At 32.8% G+C, this 24,996-nt stretch overlaps 5 protein-coding genes across 5 annotated transcripts; 2 read left to right on the top strand and 3 right to left on the bottom strand.

Moving 5' to 3' along the window:
• Positions 1-5,016: 5,016 nt before the first annotated feature.
• On the top strand, positions 5,017-6,956 carry GL218_03938 (SH3 domain protein; the record flags this gene model as incomplete). Its single annotated transcript, XM_033580518.1, has 2 exons — positions 5,017-6,417; positions 6,468-6,956. 2 exons carry the CDS (start codon positions 5,017-5,019, stop codon positions 6,954-6,956), a joined length of 1,890 nt encoding a protein of 629 aa, XP_033437321.1.
• Positions 6,957-8,284: 1,328 nt separating this feature from the next.
• GL218_03937 (uncharacterized protein) lies at positions 8,285-8,970 on the bottom strand (the record flags this gene model as incomplete). Its single annotated transcript, XM_033580517.1, has 2 exons — positions 8,285-8,872; positions 8,968-8,970. The coding sequence occupies 2 exons, from the start codon at positions 8,968-8,970 to the stop codon at positions 8,285-8,287; spliced, it is 591 nt and encodes a 196-aa protein (XP_033437324.1).
• A 2,714-nt stretch (positions 8,971-11,684) lies between these two features.
• Positions 11,685-12,706, top strand: GL218_03936 (Glutathione S-transferase 2; the record flags this gene model as incomplete). Its single annotated transcript, XM_033580516.1, has 3 exons — positions 11,685-11,788; positions 11,852-12,089; positions 12,377-12,706. 3 exons carry the CDS (start codon positions 11,685-11,687, stop codon positions 12,704-12,706), a joined length of 672 nt encoding a protein of 223 aa, XP_033437397.1.
• Positions 12,707-15,151: 2,445 nt separating this feature from the next.
• On the bottom strand, positions 15,152-16,033 carry GL218_03935 (Carnitinyl-CoA dehydratase; the record flags this gene model as incomplete). Its single annotated transcript, XM_033580515.1, has 1 exon — positions 15,152-16,033. The coding sequence occupies one exon, from the start codon at positions 16,031-16,033 to the stop codon at positions 15,152-15,154; it is 882 nt and encodes a 293-aa protein (XP_033437322.1).
• A 786-nt stretch (positions 16,034-16,819) lies between these two features.
• Positions 16,820-19,319, bottom strand: GL218_03934 (uncharacterized protein; the record flags this gene model as incomplete). The annotated part of the gene is made up of 4 exons (XM_033580514.1): positions 16,820-16,912; positions 16,977-19,066; positions 19,126-19,209; positions 19,295-19,319. The coding sequence occupies 4 exons, from the start codon at positions 19,317-19,319 to the stop codon at positions 16,820-16,822; spliced, it is 2,292 nt and encodes a 763-aa protein (XP_033437323.1).
• Between the last annotated feature and the right edge of the window lie 5,677 nt (positions 19,320-24,996).

The following is a 24,996-nucleotide window of genomic DNA, read 5'->3' as shown; positions in this document are numbered from 1 at the left end:
TTTTTTGTTATAAAAATATAATAAATTTAAATTTTAAATTTTAATATATTTTTATTAATAAAAATATAAATTAAAAATAAATATAAATATTAATAATAAAAAATTAAAAAAAATTGTTTAAATTTATAAAATATTATTTAAATTATTAAATAAAATAAAAAATAAATTAATTTTTTAATATTAAAGATTATATTACTTTAATATAAAAAAAATAAAATAAATTATTAATAAATTTATAAATATAAATATTAATAAAGAAATTATTAAAAAAAAATTTTATTTTATATATAATTAAATAAAAATTATAAAAATATTTTTTAAAAAATTTTAAAAATAAATAAATTATATTAATAAAATTATATAATATAATCTTAATATTTTATAATTTATTTTAATTAAAAATAATAAATATTTTATAATAATTATAAATAATAAAAATATATAATAATAATTTATAGTGTATAAAATAAAAAATAAAATTATTAAAATTTTTATAAAATATTTTATTTAATTATATAAAATATTTTAAATTTTATTTAATTTATTTAATAGTTTTAAAAAATAAGTTAAAATTTTTTAAATTAATAATAAATAAAAATTTAGAATAAATTATTTAAAAATTTTTTATTGAAAAAAAAAAATTAAATTAATTTAATTTTTATTTTATAATTAATATTAAAATAAAATAATAAAAAGAAATATATATTTTTTATAAAATAAAATTAAAATTATATATATTATAATAAAAATATTTATTTATTTTTAAAATTATATATTATTAATAATTATATATATTATTAATAAAATTAAAATATTAAATTAAAAAAATATTATATTTATAAAAAGATATAAATTATATTTAAAATTTAAAAAAAATTATAAATTTTATAATGTTTATTTTTAAATTTTTAAAAATTATTATATTATATTAATTAATTTAAATTATTAAATTATAATAATTAAAAAATTTAATAAAAAAAATATAAAGATTATATTTTTAAATTATTAAAAAAAATATAATTTTATAATATAAATATTTAAAAAAAAAAAGTTTTTTATTATATTATATATTATTTTTTATAAATATATTAAAAATAATAATAAAACCTTTAATTTAAAAAACGTTATTAAATTTTTATTAAATTATATATAAAAATATTTATATTATAAAAAAGTAATTAAAATATTTAAAATTAACGTAAAAAATAAAAATAATAATATTATTAATAAAAATATTACCGATAAAAAAAAAGGTTAAATTAAGTATAAATGTGGATATTTTAAAAAATTTATATTAAATTTTTACGTTTATAAAATATTAAATAAAATAAATAATTTTTTTATAATAATTTTTAATTAAAAAAATAAATTAAATAATTATTTTAATTTTAAAAATTAATATATTAATGTTATTATTTATAATAAAAAAGAATTTATAAATAATTTTTTAAAAAAATATAAAGAAATATAAAGAAATATAAATAAATAATTTTATTTAAAAATATTTTATTAATTTTATAAAATAATATAAAATATTTTAAATAAATAATAATAAATTTATATTAAAAAAAATAAAAATAAATTTTAAATAGGATAAATAATTTAAAATTATTTATAAAAAAATTTAAAAAAATTTATAATAAAATATATTTAATTTTATATTATTATATAAAATTATATATAATTATTAAATAAATTTTAAATAAATATTAAAAAAAAAATTTTTATTTAATAAATTATTAAATAAATTTAAAATATATATTTATATATAAGATTTTATATAATATAAAAGTATAAATTATAATAAAATAAAAATTATAATAATTAAAACAGTTTTATAAAAGATATTAATAATATTAATTATAATTTTAAATTGGTATATTATATAAATTAATTTTATAATAATATATTTTAATAAAAATTTAAAAGAAAATATTTTTATAAAATTTTTCTTATTTTTAAAAAAATATTTTAACGTATATTTAAATAAAAAAAATAAATATAATTTTAATAAATTAAAAATTATTAAATTAATAAATTTATTATATAGGTTAAAATAGTTTAATATTATATAGTAAAAAAAAGTTTAAATAATATTAAAAAAATTAAGATATATATTAATAAAAATTAATAATATTATTTATATTAATAAAAAAATAAAAAATATAATAATTTTTTATATTAATAATTTTTTATTATTTAAATTTAATTTTAAATAATTAAAAATATTAATAAATAATGTTTAAAAAAATATTTTTATTATTAATTTAGGTAATACTAATTAATTTTTAAAAATAAAGATTATAAGATTTATTTTTATTAATAATATTTACTGTAATTAAAAGTAATATATTAAAATTTTTTTTTAAAATATAGTATTAAAAAAAACAAAAAAAATTATAATATCTTTTAATTTAAAAGCGTAAAAAAATATAATTTTTTATAATATAAATAATTATATAAATATAAATAAAATATTTAAATATATATTTTTAATAGGTAAAATAAATTTTTTAATTTATTTAATAAAATTTAATATTAATTTTATTATATTAATTTAAATATGGTTTATAAATAATTTTATAATAAAATATATAATAAAAATTAAAAAAGTAATAAAATATTTATATAATATAATAAAATAATATATATAATATTATATATTTAATAAAAATTATTTATATTATAAATTTAATAAAATTAGATTATATAGTATGATAAACATTAATTATGTTTTAAACCTAATTATTAAGAAATTAATTATTAGTTATATATTTTTTATAGCTAAAATATTTATATTATAATTATTTAAATTATAAGTAATTATTATTAAAAATTTAAAGAAATTTAAATATATTATATTTATTATTATTATTATTAATACGGTATAAATTTATAATTTTTTAAAAAAATTAAAGTATATATTTAAAAAATTAATTATATTATTATATAATAATATAATAATAATTAATTAATTAAAAAAATTAGTAGTAAATTATTAAAAATAATATATATAAAAAAACTATTATTATATAAAATAAAAAATAAAAACTAACCATATTATAATATAATATATTAATAAAAAAAAAAATTTAATTAATAAATTTATTAAATTTTTAAATAAAAAAAATATTATAAATTTATAAAATTATTAGGTTTAAAAGATTAAGAATAACTTTATAATATATTTAAAAAAATATATAAAATATATTTATTTTATAAATAAAAGTATATAATAGTAAAAAAATTATAATAATTAATTTAAATTTTATTATATTAATAAAGTTATATATAAATACCGAATTTTTATAAACCTTAACTATATATATAATAATATATATAAGCATTATTACATTTTGTATTCCCTTATATATATATAAAAGACCCCTATTAAATACTAATAAGGGTCTGCTAAATAACATTATTACAAAGGGCGTACTGTAGTTCTATGCCTGCGGCGCCTGGCAGCGGTTTTTTATTGCTTTCATGCTAACCAATGGATATTTAATGGAGGATGCTTGCCCCTGGCAGATCCCTGGCTACACAAATTTCGCCTAATATGCAGGTTTAAATGTTTTATCCAATCAAAATTCACCTGTTCCTGAAAGTGGCGCTTCTGTGCCTGACTACTGCAGGGGAGCTTGGACCATGCGGGCCAGTAAGAAAGACCGAAAATGATCAACATTCGTCCATTGGAAGAGATGAGATGATCAATTGGGGATTGGGGGGTGATTGCAAGGATGAGAAGATCCATTCAGCCATAACTTTGGATGAAGGATGTTTGGTGCTGACTGCAGCCCAACTTTTACAGCTCGTTGGATTTTGGCGCAAGTGAATCGACTACCTGGGGAAGATACGATCTTAAGCGCACAGGACAATACGAGTGGCGTTGTTCGTATTATATGTGTTAGGCTGTTAGGCTGTTAGGCTAGATAGGTAGGTACATACCTAAAGTCGAAGTAAACACGTAAATATGTAATGTCTATTATGTAGGTATTTGTGAGCTGGCTCAGTATTGACAGAAGTTTACATAGATTAGGTACCCCTAGGTAACAACCTGAAAAGAGTAAACGGAGAAACAATCACCAAATTAGATGGATGGATACTAAATTGATATAATGCATTCCCGTTTGTGAATATAATGATATGATAGACTGCATGTTCATGCAACCACCCAAGAATAGCCGGGAAGGAAACCCTATTCCAATAATAATTCGAGAAGAACTATCTATACAAGTCCCGGCTCTTGTATGAGGTATGTAGTATGTACTTTGTACAATTGTATGTGTTTAGAAACACTGCTTCCAAGGTTACAGGTGATAAGCAACGGTTGCTACCGTTTGAGGTCTTGAATTACAGGGAAGCAAAAGACACTAAGAACCACCAGCCAGTGCAAGTGCTTTGTATTATCCGGAGTATCTTTGTACCCTTGGACGGGAAACGCGCTAGAGGTTGGCAGCTGGCCAATCCCGGATTCGCTTCTCCCACTGGCGCTTCACTATTCCAATTCATCCTCTCTCTCCTCCCTCTCTCATTCTTTCCTTTCCCTTCCTCACCGTCCTCGTACGTCGCAACCCAGACACACGGTCTCTTCCCCCTCTCTTCACGAGAATTGGGTTTCTTTCGTTGGATCCTTTCTCAATTACATTCATTTCAAACCGTAGCTTCTCGGTTTTATCGAGGTTTTACACCTTCGTTACCCCACGAATCGCGATCTCGACGCTTGCCTCCGCGGTAAACAAGAGCACGACAGTGTAAATTACGCCACTACCGCCAATACCGAGTCGCATTACAACCAACATAACACTACGTGGATTACATTCTTTTTTTAAATCCGAGATTAGCACGATTGCATAACGATTACTGCATCGCACTTATAATCACAACTCGATTATACTTACGTCTCTGCGGCGCGACCTACTTATCTCTAAGGCTGAATGTGGTCGAACATACGACTTGGCTTTTTATAGGAGTAATATAACGTTTCTAGTGTTCTGGAAAAACTAACTATTCATGATGTCGGGTCACCGTCATAACCACCTTCATAGAAGGCAAGGCAATAACGGCTGGGATGAATTCGTCGGTGGCGTTGAGAGTATTGCCAACGACTTCAATCCTTTCAAGCAGACGCCTACTGTACAGGCAAAGGCTGCCGAGCAATCCACAGTTGTAAAGACTGTATACCAGACTCTGCCAAAAACCTTCGATGGCCCAGTCGGTGGATATAGAACTTTAGGTCAAGATGAAGATGCTCCCGAGACTACGCCTATAGTGACACCAACCCCAGTTGTACAGGCGAAACCAACCAGCTCACCAGTAAAGGACCAAACCACGACAGCGGCAGCTTCGATCGCCAAGGCAGAGAACCCAGCCTCGGCTACGAAGGGCGCTGAGAAGTCGGCTACCGAAGTCCTGCCTGGGTCGATTATGGGCACTTCCTCCGTTGATATTAGTGAGCATTCGACACTAGCTATCGCTACCAGCACTCCCACGACGCTTACGAAAGCAACTAAGAACGTCGACACATCTCAAATTGCCGCGACGGACGCCGCAGCCACTTCCTCTCCGACGGCTACCGCAGATTCCTCAGTCCCTGACACCAGCGGCGCAGCGAAAGCGGGTATCGCAATTGGAGTCCTTGGCGGTGTTCTGGTGGTCGGTCTACTTATCTGGTTCTTATTCGCCAGGCGCAAGAAGCAGCTTGAGCAAAAGGAGATCGAGGATGAGAAGGCCAATATGAGTAATCGCCGCGTGTCAATTCTCTCGACCCAAACCAGCGCTACCGCACCCCAGCTTAGTCTAAGGCCTGTGACGGCCGAATTCATGCCCACTTTCGGCGAACGACGATCAAGCAAGGGAGCTGCTCTCGCACTTGCAACTGGTGGAGCAGCCTTAAAGCCTGAGAGTGCTAATCGCTCTCTTTGGGAACGACCTGGCTCTAGCGGTGCTAACAACCCCGAGAATCCCTTCGGCAACAATGCGGAACGTGCTTATACGCCCACTGAGCAGCCAACAAATCCTTTTGACAACCCAGAGAACGTTGTTGGCGTTGCTCAAACCACGAACTCGCCTCCTAGATCTTCACCAACTGCCGGTGCAGCTACTCTAGGCGCTGCTGCTGCAGGCACCGCCCTGACCCGAAAGGCTTCCACTCGAAAGGAAGCTCCTGCGCCTCTCGACCTTACCGTTCTTTCTGGACCTCCCAGTCCAGCCGGAACCGAATTCAGCGTTCATTCTGTTGCTCCCGGTCAATCGCCTGGTCCTTCCCGAAGTGCGGCGGCTATTTCAGCAGCTGGCGGCCCCCCATCGACGGCCGTTCACCGTGTCCAACTGGACTTCAACCGGACTCTAGAGGATGAAATGGACCTGAAAGCTGGTCAACTGGTTAGGCTCTTGCATGAGTATGACGATGGCTGGGTAAGTTTTCAAAAAGTGCATTGTGACGTAATAGTAGCTAACCTGACCAGTCTCTTTGCATCCGCCTCGACCGTTCGCAGCAGGGAGTCGTCCCTAGGACTTGCTTGTCAACTCGACCCGTGAAGCCCCGTCCAGCCGGTGGACCCCCAGGAGCTCGTCCCGGCCCGCCTGTTATTCCTAGTCCGCGTGGGCCACGCGGTCCAGGCCCAAACTACCCTCCTGGACAAAGAGCTATGACTCCTGGCAGCCGCCCACAATCACCTATGTATCCTATGGCAGGTCGTCCCCAATCGCCAGCCTCTATGCGACCTCAGTCCCCCGCAACTGGACGTATGAGTCCGTATGAAAGCCGTCCGGCTTCTCCTTCGAATGGTCGGATGAGCCCGGGACCTCAGTCCCCGGGATCGAGACAGCAGCGAAGGATGACCCCACCGGGACCTAGTCCGATGAATCCTAATGGTGGTGCTCCCCAACAGCAATACAGGGGCCCTCCTCAGGCACCTGTTGGCAGGAAACCCGTTCCAGGTCAAGCATATTAAGGTGTGACGCTTTGAACACCAGACAAATCAACTTGAATGGGAACCACAACTACTCGATATGATATTGGTTATACTAAGTATTCACCTGAATTATATGAGTATCTCTATTGGACTATGGTTCATCAGTTACCTCGAACTACAGATCCTCGACTTTGACGAACCTTGATGAACTTGGGAATGATTTAATCTTCTCGACACTCGCTTGCGACTCTTTGCTTTACACTTGATACATTTCAACCCTTTGGTCTTTTCTGCATTTCCCTTATTTTCACTTCTGACTACCCCATGTTCATTTCGTCGTTTTTCGTCGAAAATCTAAAGCACCGACCCCGGTGGAGCATTACTCCAGTTTTATTTGGACGTAGTTACTACATACTGCTCAGATCGGGATAATCTGGTAATTTCTTGTCGATAATTTCTAGTTTTGGGATGAGTTTTATTCTCCCAATTAGCTTTGAGGCTGCGTATGGTCAGCACCCGTTGGCCTTGCGTAGCATCTTTTGCTATTGCCGTCACGGGGGTCAACAGATCGTTCTTATATTGGACGATATTGGCTGTTAGACCGTCGTGGCGTCTTCAACCTCTTTCCAACCAGCCTTGGAAAAGAGCCAACTGGCAACTTTGGTACCTTCTCTTCATTTCAGCGGCACAATCCGGGATGATGAGCACGCCTGGTATCGGTATTAGGGGGAGAGCTGGATCAGGGTTGGCAATGGGGGTTTGTCGACGTTGATACGCCTATGAGTTAGCCAAGGTCTAGCTGGAGGACGACGAAGGTGGATGATAGTGGCTAGGGGATGGGAGATATGTGATGTTGATGTCTTCTATGAAGAAAACTAAGTCATTACAAAATGTGCCTCTGCGGGGCTGGTTATGTCAGGGAGGCCCGGAGGTTCCCGTAGCTAGACTGCCTACTTAGGAAGTCGAATAAAGTGATGATTCACTAAACCTTTGAGATTCGCTTGAATATAAGCCTGGTATGTTGTGTAAGTGTGTTCAAGAGAATACATCGGGAGACATGGATAACAGTATGGAAGTGAAATGAAATCGCTTTTGTCCTTCAGATCGCCGGTTGAAGATACAGGAATTAGCATTGGCTCAAAATTTTGGGCCAATATTTATAGGTACTTATAGTTAGGGGTTAGTAGCATCTCTATAGCTCTATTCCTAGAGTTGGGATTTTCGGGTTGTATTATTCGATCCAGAGTTGAGGGCACCAAGCTAGGAATGAGTAACTAACTCGATCCAAATTTAATAACACTGGATCATATATCGTCCCCCTATCCTAATAACAACTACTAGATAGGGGTCATTATAATCCCAAAGCCTTAACAACCTCCCCTAGTACTATCAAGATTCTGCCCCGTAATCAACCTCCCCTCAACAACAACCTTCTTGGCAAACGGGGCATTCGTCTTGACAAAGTTCCCCGCGCTACTCTTATCCAGCTCCGTCTCGAGCAAAAACGGCATTAGCGACGTTAACTGGGCGATTTCTTCCTCCTGGTTCGAAAACCCAGTGACCCTGTTCCCACTAAGCAAGAAACTCCCGTCCGCCAACTTCACGTTGACTAGCGCGGCGGGCCCGTGGCACATCGCGGCTACCACCTTGCCCTTGCCCCAGAACTCGGCGATTAGCTGCTGCGAGGCGCTGTTGGTGGCCAGGTCGTACATGGGCCCGTGGCCGCCGGGGAAGAATATGGCGTCGAAGTGGTCGGCTTGGCCGAGGAGGGAGGAAATCTTGGGGGTGTTTATCCAGAGAGCCTTTTGTTCGGCGAAGAAGGTGGCGGAGAAGGGGTCGTTCTGGGAGCGTTCAACGGAGCCTGGGTCGACGGGGGGAGTGCCGCCTAAGGATGAGGCTACGGTTATCTCGGCGTTGGTGGCATGGAAGACGTCCCAGGGGTGAGCGAATTCGGGCTATGGTTATTTAGCATTTATTATTCTGTTTGTTGACCATGTAGTCTAATTGCGTAAGGGGCTTGTATAGGACTTGGACATTACTTACCAAGTACCATCCAGTAGACTAGTCAGAGTCGCCCAGCTTGTTATGAGAGGTAAGCACGACAAGAATCTTTGACGCCATTGTAAAATCGTGACAGATTAGAATGGTTGATATTCGAGTGAAGACTTATTCTACAGCTAAACTCTCCCTTCTCTGTCGCCGTATGATTACAACATGTTTATATCAAACGACATCGTATATTTGTTGGGTATTGCGTCAACATAGCAACTCGGAGATATTAATTCCGTCTAAACCTCTTAACCTGGGCGCAATGCTGGGTTCGTAGCACTTATATGACACTATCTTTACGATTGTCATTGACAATGTCGCGGATATTCATAACCCGAGATGGGAGTTATGTAAGTTCTAATACCTCCTTAGCGGATTTCTATAGCCCGGGATGTTAAGATGCCGAAATATATTTATGCTAGTGGGTGTTTATATTGCGAAATGTAAGTGCATATAGTCTATCCTCTCCGCTGAGTGGCACATTAAGGTTAAGGGTATTTTATGAAACATGTATCTATCACAGGTCCATAGGTACTAATAGATTTATGGGAACTTCGGATTTGTATTATATCCGTTGGGGTATTAGGCACCTGCATCTTGAGGATCGACATTGACTTAATTCCTCATGTCGTATATTTTACATGATTACTTCCGTCGTCTTTGGAGCCCAAACTTACAACAGGTAGATTAGGCAGGCTCAAGCTTGTATGTTGCTTGACTCTTAGTAGGTGCAAATCTCTTGTGAACCTGGAACATCAAGCCATTGAACTCTATAACACCTCATCTCACTGAACCTGCCTGTCTCAAGGTGATATTTTGTCACGTACCTTCCCGCTATTAGTCCACGACTGTAGTATAGAGCAAGAACTTTCAATTTATGAAGTATAACTTGCCTCGTGAATTCCCATGACGTAAATAATCCCTCGTCGCTCTTCCTCCTACCCTCTTCCACCCGTTTGTATTCCCTAGTTTCGTGCGATGTTCGGACAGTCACCTTCCATCTCTCCCTGTTCCCCTCGTACGATCTTTCGGTTTATATGCAACCAAAACCCAGCACTGCGTCATCATTGCCCAAATCTCCTTTCCTCCATCAACACTTATGTCCCCACGACTTCCTCTTATCCTGTCGAGCGGCCTCAAGGGTTCTCGTTCCTAATACTATAATAACCCAGCAGTCTTCCCACCGAATTCTCCTTTCTTTTCTTTTCTTCTTCATGGTGTTGGAGCGATGGAAGAGGCAGCTCAAGAATTACTTCTTCCCCAGGGAGCCATTGCACATCGTGCCCCTGGGCTACCGGCCTTGTGCCCAATACAAGGTCGGGATGCATTCGCACAATTTTTGATGTCCATTTGTTTTCATTGATCTCCTTGCTCTAAGCAGGGTCTCGAAGAAGACGCGTAGACTGGGAGGGGGGCTAAGAGGGAATGGGGTGGAGATGACTGCAGTGTAGATGTTTGATGGAAGGGGGGGTGATAGACTTAAACAGAGGGGTGATGAGGAGTTTGGCATGCTAATGAAGTGATGGGAGTGATGGAGGTGAGATTGAGATGAAGGAAATTTGCTTTGTCGGGCCATTAAGAGGATAGCCGCGCTCTGCTCCGGATTTTAAGGGATCCATCTTAGCTTCGGACAAAGTATGAGGGAAAAGGTAGAAGAGAATCTGGACATCTTGGGGGTGGAGTGCCTTATATGGTCGTAGAAGAGTAAAAGTTATAACGCTATGATGAATGGCGACATTACTGACTTTGGCCATGTGAAAAAATTTCTACTTTGAGTTGCATATTAGTACGGGAGCAGAGCGAATGGGCGCTTTGAGTTTCCTAAAGGATTACGTGTTTAATAGACAAACTCGGTACTACGGCAAATGATTACTATTTATTTACCTTACAGGTATGTACTGGCACACAGACATCAACTTGATACGGGGACGTCAAGATTGATGCCTTGAAGTGTCTCCTTTTGTATCTAGGTGGATGGCCGCCTGAGGTAGGAAACTTAGTGCTATTAGGTTGAGCATAGAACCCCTATACCTTAGGTACCTATAATACATAGGTACACTAGAGTAGCTGTCAACAAACCTGTGCGATGGTAGACCGACCCACGGTCACCTCCATGTGTTTCACGACCCTTTCGATAACTTTAAAAAGCTTTGAGTTGTAGTCCACAGCTTCGACTTGAAATTGAGTAGGCGAAGGCCTAGTGGTCGTGTGTATTGCGCTTATCGAGTTACATAGACCTGGGTCAAGTATAAAGGATTTTTCTCATGAATGAAGGAGGCTGCTGTTAAGCTTACATATCTCCTTTAAAAGCGAAGTTAGGAATGTTTTGTAAAGCACACTACCCTTATGTTAAATCAATCGGTACATGTTGTTAAGTCCGAGAGCCTAATTAAATAGGTTGATATGTTTATAATATCTTCCTGCAGTCATCACTATATATGGCTTGATTGGTTATTTGTACGGTAGTCACCGATATATATATATGTATGTATGCTAGGATGCTATTGCGATATTTACCCGATCCCTTTCTTCTATCCCCTCTATGCCTCTTCCTATATAAACAAGGCTCATACCTATAAGCCCATAGGCATTTGGTTTAAATTTATTCCTTTATTAATACCTCTATCACTTCGCTTTAGGGGCGACCTCTTTCGTCCCTATGTTAAGTTAGACCCCCTTCATATCTCGTTCATCTTTATCACTTGCGGCCCCAGAAAAATGGTCACATTTCCGCCCGAGAAGGCCCCTAAGCCAGGTCTAAATATTTACGAGTTTGCGGCCGTAAATCCCTATAAGTTGACTATTGCAGCTGAGGAGCTTAGGTAAGTATTTTCCCTCCCTGACGCTGATAACCTGTGCAAGTATACAATCTAATGCCCTATTAGCATTCCGTATAACTATATCAACGTGGACTTGGGCGCAGGCGAGCCTCAGATCGTGTGGTATACATCGATTAATCCGAATGGTCGTATACCCTCACTCATCCACGTCAAAGACGATGGTGCTTCCGTGACTGCCTTCGAAAGTGCCGCCTGTTTGCTCTATATCGCTAGCGAGTTTGATAAGGAGCACAAGATCTCGCATCCTGTTGGCACGTCCGAGTACTGGACGCAGCTGTCCTGGGTAAGCACTGTCCATATCTAGGTAACGACGCAGAACGATCAGTTAATATTTCCCCTATATAGCTCTTATGGCAGGTCGCCGGTTACGGTCCTATGATGGGCCAAGCATGCCATTTCAACCGGTATTCGAGTGAGACAGTGCCATATGGTTCTTGGCGCTACACGTCCGAAAGCCGAAGGCTTCATCATGTGCTGGATAAACAGCTGATACATCCCGTGTTTGATATGATGGCTTTGTTTGTGACGATAAGATATCAAGGCCACTTACATATGGTTGACTTTCTTTAGTCTACTTCTCCCTTTGTGGCAGGAGATCGTTTGACAGTTGCCGATGTTGCAATCTTCATCTACGCGCACTCGGCTAAGTGGTGTGGTATTAACGTCAACAAGTTCCCCGACGTTAAGGTGTGGCATGATAAGCTCCTTCAGAGACCTGGCTTCCAAAGAGGACTTCAGGTTCCTGTACCTTATCCGTTTACCGATGAGGCTGTCTTAAGCCCCGATGGGCAAGATTTCTATATCACAATGCGCAAGTTTGGCAAACAGATGATTAAAGGGGCGACTGATAAGTGGCAAGGCGATGTAGTGCAGGTGCCTTCTGACCGTGCTAGCTATTGAGTCGCGTATACGAGTTTGCATTAGGATCTGGTGCCAAGGAAAATCTGAGGACTTTAGGGGTAAATATGGTATATTAAATGGTGATGTCTTTAAATTGTCTTAGGCACCTAGGAAATTAAATATATTCGTACTTTAGACCTGGCTCTTGATAAAGGAATAACTGCTTGATACAGGCGATTAAACCATGAACTAGGACAAGCTCTCTTGGAGAAAAAATGACAAAGGCCGAAATTTACCGGCTTACTTTAAATGGTTAACCAAGTTTCAGAGGTGCCATATTCAATATCATGAGACTTCTTGATGGCGTTCTCGTCATTCGGTCCCGCCAAGCAATGGTCATTGCCCGCCACATTGCTTGTATGCCCTCGAAGGTTTTCATAACTACTCGAGGAAGCTTTGCGTTTCCGAAGAAGTGTAGATGCTACAACCGATTTGATTCGTAGATGTAAAGTCGAGTTTGAGACGTGGTTGGTCCAGAACGATGGGATGGCTGGCACACAACTGATAATGATTGCTATAGAGCATTCCCCAGCACTAGAACGATATGTAAGTTATAGGATTGGAAGGCTTCTGGGAATTGCTTTGACGTACGTGCTGAGCATTAAAGTATATCTAGGGATAGTTCCGTTTCTGAAAGTTATCACCCGCCAGTACAAGGAGATGCCACCTATAGCTATTCCACTAAGTCATGGTGGATGTTAGCAGTAGGTAGGTATAGGAATTATCCTTAGTTTCAACTTACAAAATCCCAGCCATGAATACAATTGCTAAATCTATCTTTTTCTGACGTGGAAGTTGTAGCTTGATGATAATTGGGAACGGGATGAGGAAGAGTATTATATCGGTGACAACTGCAATGATTCCATTCCACAGTACAACACAAGGATACCACACCGTACAGTTATTGATGAAAAGTTCATCTAATACATATCTTCCTATTGGACTACAATAGGCACCCAGTAAAGACGAGCTTATTATGAATTGTAAAAGCGCCAGGGCAATAGAATAATAGCTAGCTATCCGAACCCATTTCACAGATCCGAAGAGCCGAATGTAAAGGACAAATAAGGGGACTTTGGCAAAGAATGATAGGAACGCAGCAATTATAGTTTGGCCCATTTCCATCTGGAATAAGTTAGTGATGTCAACAGAGGGAATAAAATGGTTCCAGCATTACAGATAAATAGAAAGATATAATTCTCTCCGGTGTTGTTGATTCTATTAAATATATTAGATTTTGACGTTGACAAAGGTTTTTGAACACACCAGGATCGGCCATGCTTATATATGCTCGTACTACGTATATCCTCAATACCAATGCAAGGACTAAAAGTAAGATCGTAACAATGGATAAGTCTAACACATCTCTTATTAATATAAAACTTCGCGCAAAATTAATATAGGCTGTGTGCGGACGTACACTCTTCAATTCGAAAGGTCTTTTCTTTTACCCAGGTATTCCATAAACGGATCATGACAAAAAGGGTGGAAAGTAGAATCGCAGATATGCCTACGCCTAGATACAACGTCAGGGACACACTACCCGAGGTAATGTCAAGACGATCCATTGTATAAGGAGGTGATGAATGGCCAGCTAATATCTATGATTTTGCAGTTCACGCGATTAAAAAGTGAGCAGAGGCCGGCGGACTCTACATAAATATTCTCTGAGCGGGGAACTCCTTTAGTAGACATGATTCAAGCTAAGCCCCCAATTCTCATGTCTTGAAGAATGGTGGTAGTATTTGCATCTTGATCATTGGTTATGATTAATCCTCGCCTCTCAAATGCATCTGAAGAGCTACGATGACTGATTGGGGTCCTCTATTCTCCCAATTAGGTTGTCGGATTTACTCTCCAGTACTACACACCTGCTGTGCCTCATTTAAACGAAGTCCTAAGAATGAAGAATGCCTAGCTTTATGAGTAATGGCCGAATCTTAGAGCCGATTTCTCAACAGGAGTATCAAATTGTTTTTTGTAGTTATATTTGATAATGAAGTATCGTTTAGCCACCCAAAATTGCTTCGACAAAGCTGTGTTCTTATTCTCATTCTCACGGTTATCATTTACAATTTTGAGAACACGGATAAGACTTCTTTACTACGTGACCGAATAGTGGTGCAAATAACATGGATTAAGAATAGACCTACTACAGCATCTACCACGTATAATGTTAGGTACGCTTAGTTATATACGGTTAAGATATGAGGGGATCTCTCCACTGTACGTACTATAGATCGAATATAGAGTCTAGAACCTAAATCAACACGTTATTATTTACACTTAAATCTACGACACCATTACATGACAGATCACACTCTCTAGTACCCGATATAATGGTCATATTCTGACTTCAAAGTAAAATTTGGCATACTGACGATCGCTACAAAAAATATCCTAAGATCCTACCTAACTCCTACAAAATCAACCCGACGATTATACTCACAGCTTACTATCCTTCCACACCGGCTTCCGCCTCTCAACGAAGCTCTTCACGCCCTCGATCGCATTATCCCCCTTCTCTATACGTCCAAACCAGCCCTTAACCAGGATATCTGTGCCCTGCTCCGGCCCAACCCCTTCCCAGCCTAACTTTAACCCCTCGCGCGACACGATAACCGCATCGGGACTGTTCCCCGCGATGCGCTGCGCCCATTCTAATGCCTTCTCCAACACGGCTTTGCTATCGCCCTCTACGACTTCATTCACCAGGCCCCACGCCAGCATCTCCTTCGCGCCGTACTTCTTCCCGCTAAGTGCCATCTCCGCGGCCCTCTGCCTGCCCACGCTGCGCGCAAGTCGCGGTAACGCACCCGCCAGCGCGATAACCCCGATAGTAACCTCCGGAAGACTGAAACTCGCCGACGCAGCCGCGACGATCAAGTCGCAGTTAATAGCCATCTCCATGCCGCCGCCGAAGCAAATGCCATTAACAGCGCCGATAATAGGCTTGAGTCCACCGCGATTGCTCATGCCACCAAAACCACCAAGCGGGAACCGTTTGTTCTGCCGACCGTGCTCCTCTGCCGACACCGCCTTATCTTCGGGGGAAGAATTGATAGAATCCCATTCCTTCAGGTCTGCGCCCGCGCAGAAGGCCCTGCCGGAGCCGGTGATCACGGCGCAGCGCAGGGAGGGCTCCGCATCATACCAGTCCCACAGGCGCTCGAGGGCGAAGTGCTGCGGGCGCGGGATCGCGTTGAGCTGTTGTGGGCGGTTGAGCGTTACGAGTAGGATGTGTGGGCTGGGGAAGGACGTTAGGGTATCTGGGACGTTGGGTGGTGGCGTTGTGAATGAAGATAGGGGTTGAGATTGGGGAGCCATGGTGAGTGTTTGAAAAAGGAGGGTTGGGAATTTGGTAAATGCGTTTCGTACGTAAGAGACGAAATGGATTTGTTTTAGGTCAGATATCTATAGACGGGATGATGCAGGAAATAATAAAAGATAAAGCCGTATGTTAGCTTATCTTCAGGCAGTGTAATATGTTCTCGAGACAAAGAGTATGACATGGAAATAAGCTAAATATAAGTTAAAACAAAATATAAATGAGATGTAAATAAGATTATATTGAGTTCGCTCGGTTAGAATGGTAAGTTTGATATTTTATTACTCAATTCTCACCTTAAATTGCCTCGGCATTCCGTTGGACCCACAGTACTCCGCAAATCGCAAACCGGACCCGGACCCCGGTTGTTACCCCTGACGGTCAAGCTCCGCAGGTTACTACATATGGTCAGTCATTCCAATTTACTGTGCAAGATATTATGAAATAGGTAATCAAGTAAAGTAGGTAGCGCGAATATGCTTCGACGAATAGCTTTATTATATTCTGTATTACTGTAATACCTAGCTCTTAATATCCAGAGCTATTATTTCTTATCGGTTATCACGTAGAATGAGCCTCCTGTCTGAAGACTATGGCTCATCCATCGATCCAGACATCCGAAGGGTATTCCCTTTATTATACTCCCTCCCCATACGCAGACTATCTTAAACTGCGGGTTAGATATCCTCAATTACAAGACGAACTTTTAAATTTTTGAATTGTACAGTGGTTACCGAGGTATGATGTTATTGCAAGGCATCGAGAAATCAAAGTACCTTCTCACCCTATGCAGAAAGACCACGCTTTTCACTCTCGGTGAAGAAAATAACCATCCTCCAAAGCTTCTTAACAAGAGCTTCGGCTTCATCATCCAAGGCCTAAAAGTATAGTTAGCATATTAGCATATTAATTAAAGAACTCGTGATATGACAAGTCACGTACCTCTGCCAATTCCTCTACCAGCTCCGCAGGTTTGGCGTGCTTCCGAAGATGCTCTTCTACAACCTCGATAAGAAGTTGCTCCTGGACACCTAGATACTCGACCAGTTTCTTCTCGACAAAGGGCCTGAGCTTCTCGCGAATAACGCTCTCGTCCAAGAAATCCCACTTGACGTCCCACTCCCAGAGTCCTTCCTTTTCGTTTGGAATTTCTTGTGCCAACGCACGCACAGCTTGATCTCGTTCTTCGTCGGACATGGCCGCAGCAGCAGCGGGCTCAAATTGAATTGGTATGAGCTGCCGCCTAGAAGTCGCATCTTCGTCCTCGTCCTCGAGAAGACCCTCAACCTCGGCGATGGTCTTCCTTTGTGGCGCCGCACGTTGCGCCTGCGCCTTCTGCGCAGCTGCGCCGAGAGATAGTTTGAAGGGTTGAGGTGCGGTAATTCCGACCCTACTGGCTTGGCGCTGTTCCATCTCCTGAGCTTGCCTCTCAAGGAACGAATCAGCCATACCCCGTGCTTGCTCTCGCTCCGCCTCTTCCTTAACGCGTTCTTGCTCTTCTGCTTGTCGGTCTGTGTCATCGGCTGCTATTTCTCTAGCTCTAAATGCAGTGCGATTTCTGATCCAAGCGCTCCGGTCCTTGTAATAATCTTCCGACTTTCGTGATGCCTCCGCATCGTCATCAAAATGTTTGAGTCGCTGGAGAACTTTATCTCTGTTCTTAGCAAAGTCTTTTGCATCCGAGCCGTCGCGCTCCTTTTCTCGTTCTAGGGCAGCTGTGCGAGACTTCTCCCGATTCAACCATCGGCGCTCGGCGTCCAGATAGAGCTTCTCAGTCTCCGCATTTTGCTTAGCGATTCGACGACGCTCTAGTTCCTCATCACTAGCCGAATCGTCCTCATCATCCCTGTTATAAGATTGACTACCATTTGTCGTGCCGCCGTTAATAAAATTGATTGACCTATTGTAATCCTTGCCCATATCAGACTTCTGTCCCTTCGGACCAGATGGCGCGTTCGGTACACCGCGTGGTCCTAGCGGAATATTATTTGAACTGGAAGGCGGCGGTGACGCTAATCGAGAGGGCCGAGATGCACCATTCCTTTGACGTTCCATTGCCTCGAGTTCTTCCTCCCTCTTCAAGCGTTCCAAATCTCGCCTAATACTTCGTTCTCTGAAAGCGGCAATTTCAGCAGCAACGGTCTCGCGCATCTCAGCTGGGATATCGGCTAGTTCGTCCTCCTGTGCCAAGGGGATATTAACCACCTCAACATTCTCGCCGTTCTGAGCCGAGCTGTCACCCATAGCGACATCCCCATCCGCGTCTGCTCCAGATCGCGAGGTAGGATAAAAGAGATTTTTTATGGTCTGCTTTAACGCACCTCTGGCAGCTTCCCGTCTTGCCTCTGCACCGGAGTCATCAGGCCTGCTCTCCCTATACGCCTCCAGGTATTTTACCGAATTCTCATCTAATTTAACTTGAAGGATTGTTTTTTCGAAATTCGCGTAGGAATCGTCGTCGTTCGCGGGCTCGTCTAATGGTAATTGCTTTTTCACGGGTACCTTGATATCTTTTAGGATCTCGGAGACGAGCCAGAGGGACTCGATATCTTCGAACTGGGCGAAACCAAAGGTCATTTCTTTCCCACCAGCATCGACAGCTCTATCCCAACGGCGCACCTTACCCACGGTGCTGAGGATCTTCTCCACACCCTCATTGCTACTAATTCCATCTGTGATCCCACTCACAAAGACAGTCCGCACGATTTCTTCTTTGGTTGGTGGGACTAATGCTTGCATATTCTCGCGTATGGCCTGTCGTGTTTGGTCTAAGCCACGTTCCATCCCCATACCTCCTCTAGGGCCAGCAGAGTTGGGGGTCTCGCTGTCTTTGCGGCCTTGCATCCCAGGGGTTGGGGGTTTCGTAGAGGTACCGAGACGAATGACGGGGGCGTTGAAGTTAATATTAGGCATATTCGGAGGAGCTTGGAAGTTGGATGGCAGACCGCTAGGTCGATTAGCTTGATTGATGTTGTGCTGCTGAACGCCAGGTGGTGGCGCCATTCCTGGGGCAGACATGCCTGGAGGAGGTCCTGGGATATATATTAGTATACGATAAATAATGCAATAGTCAATTGCGACAGCAACCTACCTAGACCAGGAGCAGACGGAACACCTGGAGCACCGCTAGCTCCAGGATATGAACCGTATGTCGGAGGCGGGCCGAAGCCAGGCACTTGAGGTGAGTATTATTATTAGCATGTTTCCAGTCCTTAGAATGACAGGAGATATCAAAGTAAACATATCAAGAAGCTACTTACCTCCACCGTAGGGATTATACGCCATAATAGAAATGTTGAATGTTACTAGATTCCGGCAGACGTAATAGAGGGGAGGTAGGGATTTAACCGAATAGATCGGTGACAAGAGGTATGCAAATCGCAAAACCTCGAATAAGAGAGAAAAAGATTAATAGGACGAAAATGTTTAGCAAGGGCGAAGTAGATCGCGCGAGGTTTGAATCTTGACAAGGTTCCAGTTTATTAGAGGTAAAAGTTTAAGCACAGCCACACGTGGGGCTTACCTTTGTGGATCCGTTGCCACGAAGCGCACGGGCCACACCTGGCGAGGCAACCTGGCCCATCAAATAATATAAATGTAAATATAGTCCCCAAAACCTTATATAGTTATTTTAAATATTAATAAATATTATAAAATTTATTTAAATATTATTATTCTTTATAATAATAATATTACAAGTTTTTATGTTAATATATAAAAATGTATAAATAGTTATTTTTATAGGTAAAATGTTAGTATATAAATAAAAATAAATAATAAAAATTCATTATATTTATATTAATATATTATTATTAATTAAAATGTTTAAAAGTAAAGAATAATCTAAAGTTTAAAAAAGTATAAAAACTATTGCGGGATTTTTTATAGGTTATAATAATATTATAATAAACGTTTATAAATGTATAGTAAAAATGGGCGGTAAAATAAATATGAAATTTAATAGTATAAATAAAAATATAAAGAAAAAATATATAATAATAATAAATGTATTATATAAAATATAAGAATATATATAATTATTAAATAATATTTTCTAATAAATATAATAAAATTTTTTATTAATAAAAATATTATTATTATTATTATTATTATTAATATTATTTTAGAAATTTGCGATAGATTTAAATATTAAAAACCTTAACGTTATTAAATTAAATATATTTAAATTTGTACTTAAAAATTTGATAAATGGATAAAAATTATTAAATAATAAAATTAATTTTTATTAAGTAAATATATATAATATTATATATAATATTTAAAAATATAAAGTAAAATTAATATAGTTAAAAGTAATTTTTAAGGCTAAAAGTAAAATATTTGCAAAATGTAAAATAAAAAATAAAGTTATTTTATTATTTAATTTAAAACTAATATAGGCAGATAATTACATATTTAATAAATTAAGTAAAATATAAAACTGATTAAAAATAATTTTAATATTATACGAATTATGGCTAATATGAATATTAATAAAATTATTAAAAGATTTTTAATAAGTTATAGTATGGATAAAAAATATATAACCTAATTAAATTATATTTATAAAAATTATATTATAAATTTTAATTAATTATTATATATTATATAATTTATTATTTTTATTTATAATAATATTATTAAATTAAAATAAAAACTTAATTAATTTTATATAATATGTTTACGAAGTTTTTTATTATTTATTGGTAGATAATAAAGGTATATATTAAATATATAAGATATTAATTAATATATTATAAATATATATATTTAAAGTTTAAATATTATGTTAAGATTATACAAAAATGTGGAATATATAAAAATTGGTAAAAAAGATAATAAAGTAAGTAAATATTATAATATAAATAATAGTAAAAGATAAAATATTTAATATTTTAAAAATAGTTATATAGTTTTAAAGTAAAATAGTATTATTTTATAATCTAAAAATAAATAAAACTATATTTAATAACTTTGGAAAAATAGAAATTAAATAAAAAAACATATTATAAATAATATTAAAGGTTTTATAAAAAATAGTAATAGTTAATTTTAAATTTAATAATTAATAAATTTATATAATAAAAAATTAAAATTATATAATTAAATTATTAAATAATAAATATTTTAATTACGGTAAAAAAAGTTATTAAATTAAAAATTATAATAAAAAGTTATAATAATTATATAATATATTATTTAATAGCGAAAAAGTTATTTTTAAAAGAATTTTTTATAAAAATAATGGAAATTTTAAAAAAAAAGTTAAAGGTGTTATAAAAAAATAAAAAAATAATAAAAATAATAAGAAAATTTACTTTATTAAAAATAATAATAAAGATAATAATAAAGAAAATAATAATATATTAAATAAATAAATTTTAGATAATAATGATTTAAATTAAATATTATAAAATATTATAGAAAATATAATAAATTATTATTAAAATTAATAAAAAGGTTATATTTATTAGATTAAAATAAATAAAAATAATAAACTACTATTATATAAAAATAAGCTTATTTAAAAAAATTATAGAAAGGATTATAATTTATTTAAAATATAAATATATAATAATAAAAATTTTACAATTTTTTTTAATTACGGTTACGAAATATATTACGTATTAAAGTTATTAATTAAAGATATAATTAAATATTTATTATAAAAACTGTTAATAATAATAAGGATTAGAAAAGTTGGATTATAAATTAAAGAAAATATTATAATTTATATAAAATTTAAAATATTAAACAATTATAATAATATTTTTATTATTATTATAAAAATAATTTTTAACAAAACATTTTTTAAAAATTTTATATTAAAATAGAATATTTTTTATAAATAAGAAGTTTAATATAAAAGGTTTTTATTTAATAAAATATTATATTTAAAAAGATTTATCAATAAATTTATTTTTAAATTAATAAAAAATTTTATAATTAATTAAACAATAAAAATAATAAAAGAAATAGTTTATAATATAGTTAATATACCAAAAATATAATAATATAAAAAAATATTAATTAATAATTTAAAAATTAATAAATATTTAGTTTTATATAAATAAAATTTTTTTAAATTATTTAATATTAAAAAAAAGTAAAAAAATATAAAATTAAATATAAAATATAAAATAAATATAGGAAATAATTTTTTAATTAAATTACTATTTAAATAATATAGTTTTTATTAAAAATAAACGTTATAAGATTTTATAAAAATTTACAAAGGTATAATTATACAGAAAAATAAAAATTTATAAGGTATATTTTTACTATTAATATTTAAAAAAGTATTAGGTTAAATAATAAAACCTAATAAAAATAATCTTAATATTATATAACGTTTTTATTATAATTATAAAAAATTAAATAAATATATTAAAAAAAATATATATTCACTACTTAATATTTGGGATTAAATTTAATGAATAGTAAAGTATAAATAATATATATTTATTAATTTAAAAAATGGTTTTTAGTAAATTAAAATCTAATATAAAAATTGTAAAAAAATAATTTTTGTAATGTTATTTAAACTTTTTAAATAAAAGGTTATATTATTTAAATTTATTAATATATTAATAATATTTTAAACATTAATTAATAAAATTTTAAAGTTATTTTTTAAATAAATTATTAGAATATTAAATAACATTTATTTATGGGTAAATTTAAAAAAGTAATTTTATAAGTAAATTTAAGTATTATTTGTATAATTTATTAAATATGGTATAATTGTTTACGTTATTAAAACTTAAATATTTATTAAAAAAAAAATATTTTTAAAATTTATTATATTAAAAAACGGGATCAAAACAAATTTAGCAAAAATAACAGCAATTAAAAATAAACCGATACTATAAACAATAATGTAAATTAAAATTTTTATTAATATTATTAAATATTTTTAATATTTTATAAAAGGTTATTTGGAAATGTTAACTTTACTTACAATATTTATAAAAAAGTAAAAAAATGTATTTATAAAATTAAATGCAATAATAAAAACAATTTAAAAATAAATTTATAAAACTATCATAATAATGTTAATTATATAAAAATTTAATTAAAAATTATTAATAATATTAAAATTAAACGTTAATAAAGAATATATAAGAGTGGTTATTTTATAGTTATATATATACGGAAACTAAAAAATCTTTTATTTAATAGTTTATTTTTTTAAAAAATTAATAAATACATAAAAATGCTATTTAACGTAAAAAAGAAAACTATTAAAAATAATGTTAACACTTTAATATTAATAACATTAAATAAAAAGAAAAAATGTTATAATAATTATAAATTATAAATTATTAAAAATAATTAATATTAAAGTTAAATAATTTATTAAAATTTTTTATTTTTTTAATATTATTAAGTATTATAATATTAAAATTATTTATTATTTAAGTAAAATTAATATTTTTATTAATTATTTATTAAAATTATTTAAAAATTTAAATAATTTAAATTATTTGGTATATAAATAAACCTTTAAATAAACGATTTAATATTTTTATAAATTAAACCAATTAAATTTTTAAATTATATACAAATATATAAAAGTTGGGATAATTTTATTAACAATTATTAATAAAAAATAGGTAAATAATTATTTTATTATTTATAAAAGATATTTATATAAAATTATCAAATATAAAAAAATATCTGAAAAATTATTATATATAATAAATATAATATATAAAACCGTAAACCTTTAAAAAATATTAAAATATGATAATTTGTTTATTTAATTATATAAAATTTACTATAATTAAAGTTATGTTATAATTGAAATAATATAAAAAAATATATTAAAATAATATTAATATTTAAATATAATATTAATTATATAATAAATTATTATTAAATATTTTATTTATTAATTAATAAAAAAATTAAATCTTTTACTATTTAATTTATAGTTAATTTAATTTTTAATATTATTAATATAATAAATAATTAATTATATATTAATAATTATACATATTTTATTAATAGTTATAAAATATGTTATAAAATAGGTAAAAATGTATTTAATATAAATTATATTATTTATTAATTGTTAATTATTATTTATTTATATTAATAATATATATAAATATTTTAAAAAATAGATTAGTAATAATATAAAATTATTTATAAACGCAAATATTATTTAATAGGTTTAAAAAAAAGGTTTAATAATTAAGTATTTTATACCGTTACAGTTAAAAAAGAATAGAAAAATTAAAAAAATTAATAAAAATATTAAAAAAATTATATTATATAAATATTAAATAAACCTTATAATTAATTTTCTAAATTTATTAAAAAAAGCGTTAATTATTCACAATTATATTTTTAAATTAAGGGAATATAGTAATTTTTATTTAATATTTGGTATATAATTTTTTTAAAATTAATAATTAATTAAATATAATAAATATATATAAAAAATAATAAAAAAGAAAAAGGTTTTATTTATAAAATAATTAACTATATAATATAAAGTACCTTTAATTTGTAATAATTTTAATAGTAATAAGTTAATAAAAGATTAAATATAAATATATTTATAAGAAAAAAAAGGTTTAATTAAAACATATATATTTGGAAATTAAATATTACGTATAAAATAACAGATAATTAAATATAAACCTTATTATAATAACCTTTAAATTATTAATAATTATTACGTTAATAATATATATAAAATTTAAAATCTTAAAGATATAATATTATAAAATAAATATAATAATATTAATTTATTTTTTACTTATATTTAAAATAAATATTTAATCTGTAATATATAATATATTAATAAAAAATTGTTAAAATAAAATAAGTAACGTTTATAAAAAAAATTAAATTAAAATATATTTTAAAAGAAAATATTATAATAATTAAGGATAATTATATAAAAAAAAAAAGATAATATAAATTTATTACTATAAAATATATAGGTTAT

Source organism: Daldinia childiae (assembly GCF_008694065.1).
Source record: "Daldinia childiae strain JS-1345 chromosome Unknown Scaffold3, whole genome shotgun sequence".
Classification (NCBI taxonomy): domain Eukaryota; kingdom Fungi; phylum Ascomycota; class Sordariomycetes; order Xylariales; family Hypoxylaceae; genus Daldinia; species Daldinia childiae.
The sequence above is the reverse complement of the archived record's forward strand: the minus strand, read 5'-3'. Positions and strand labels throughout refer to the sequence as shown.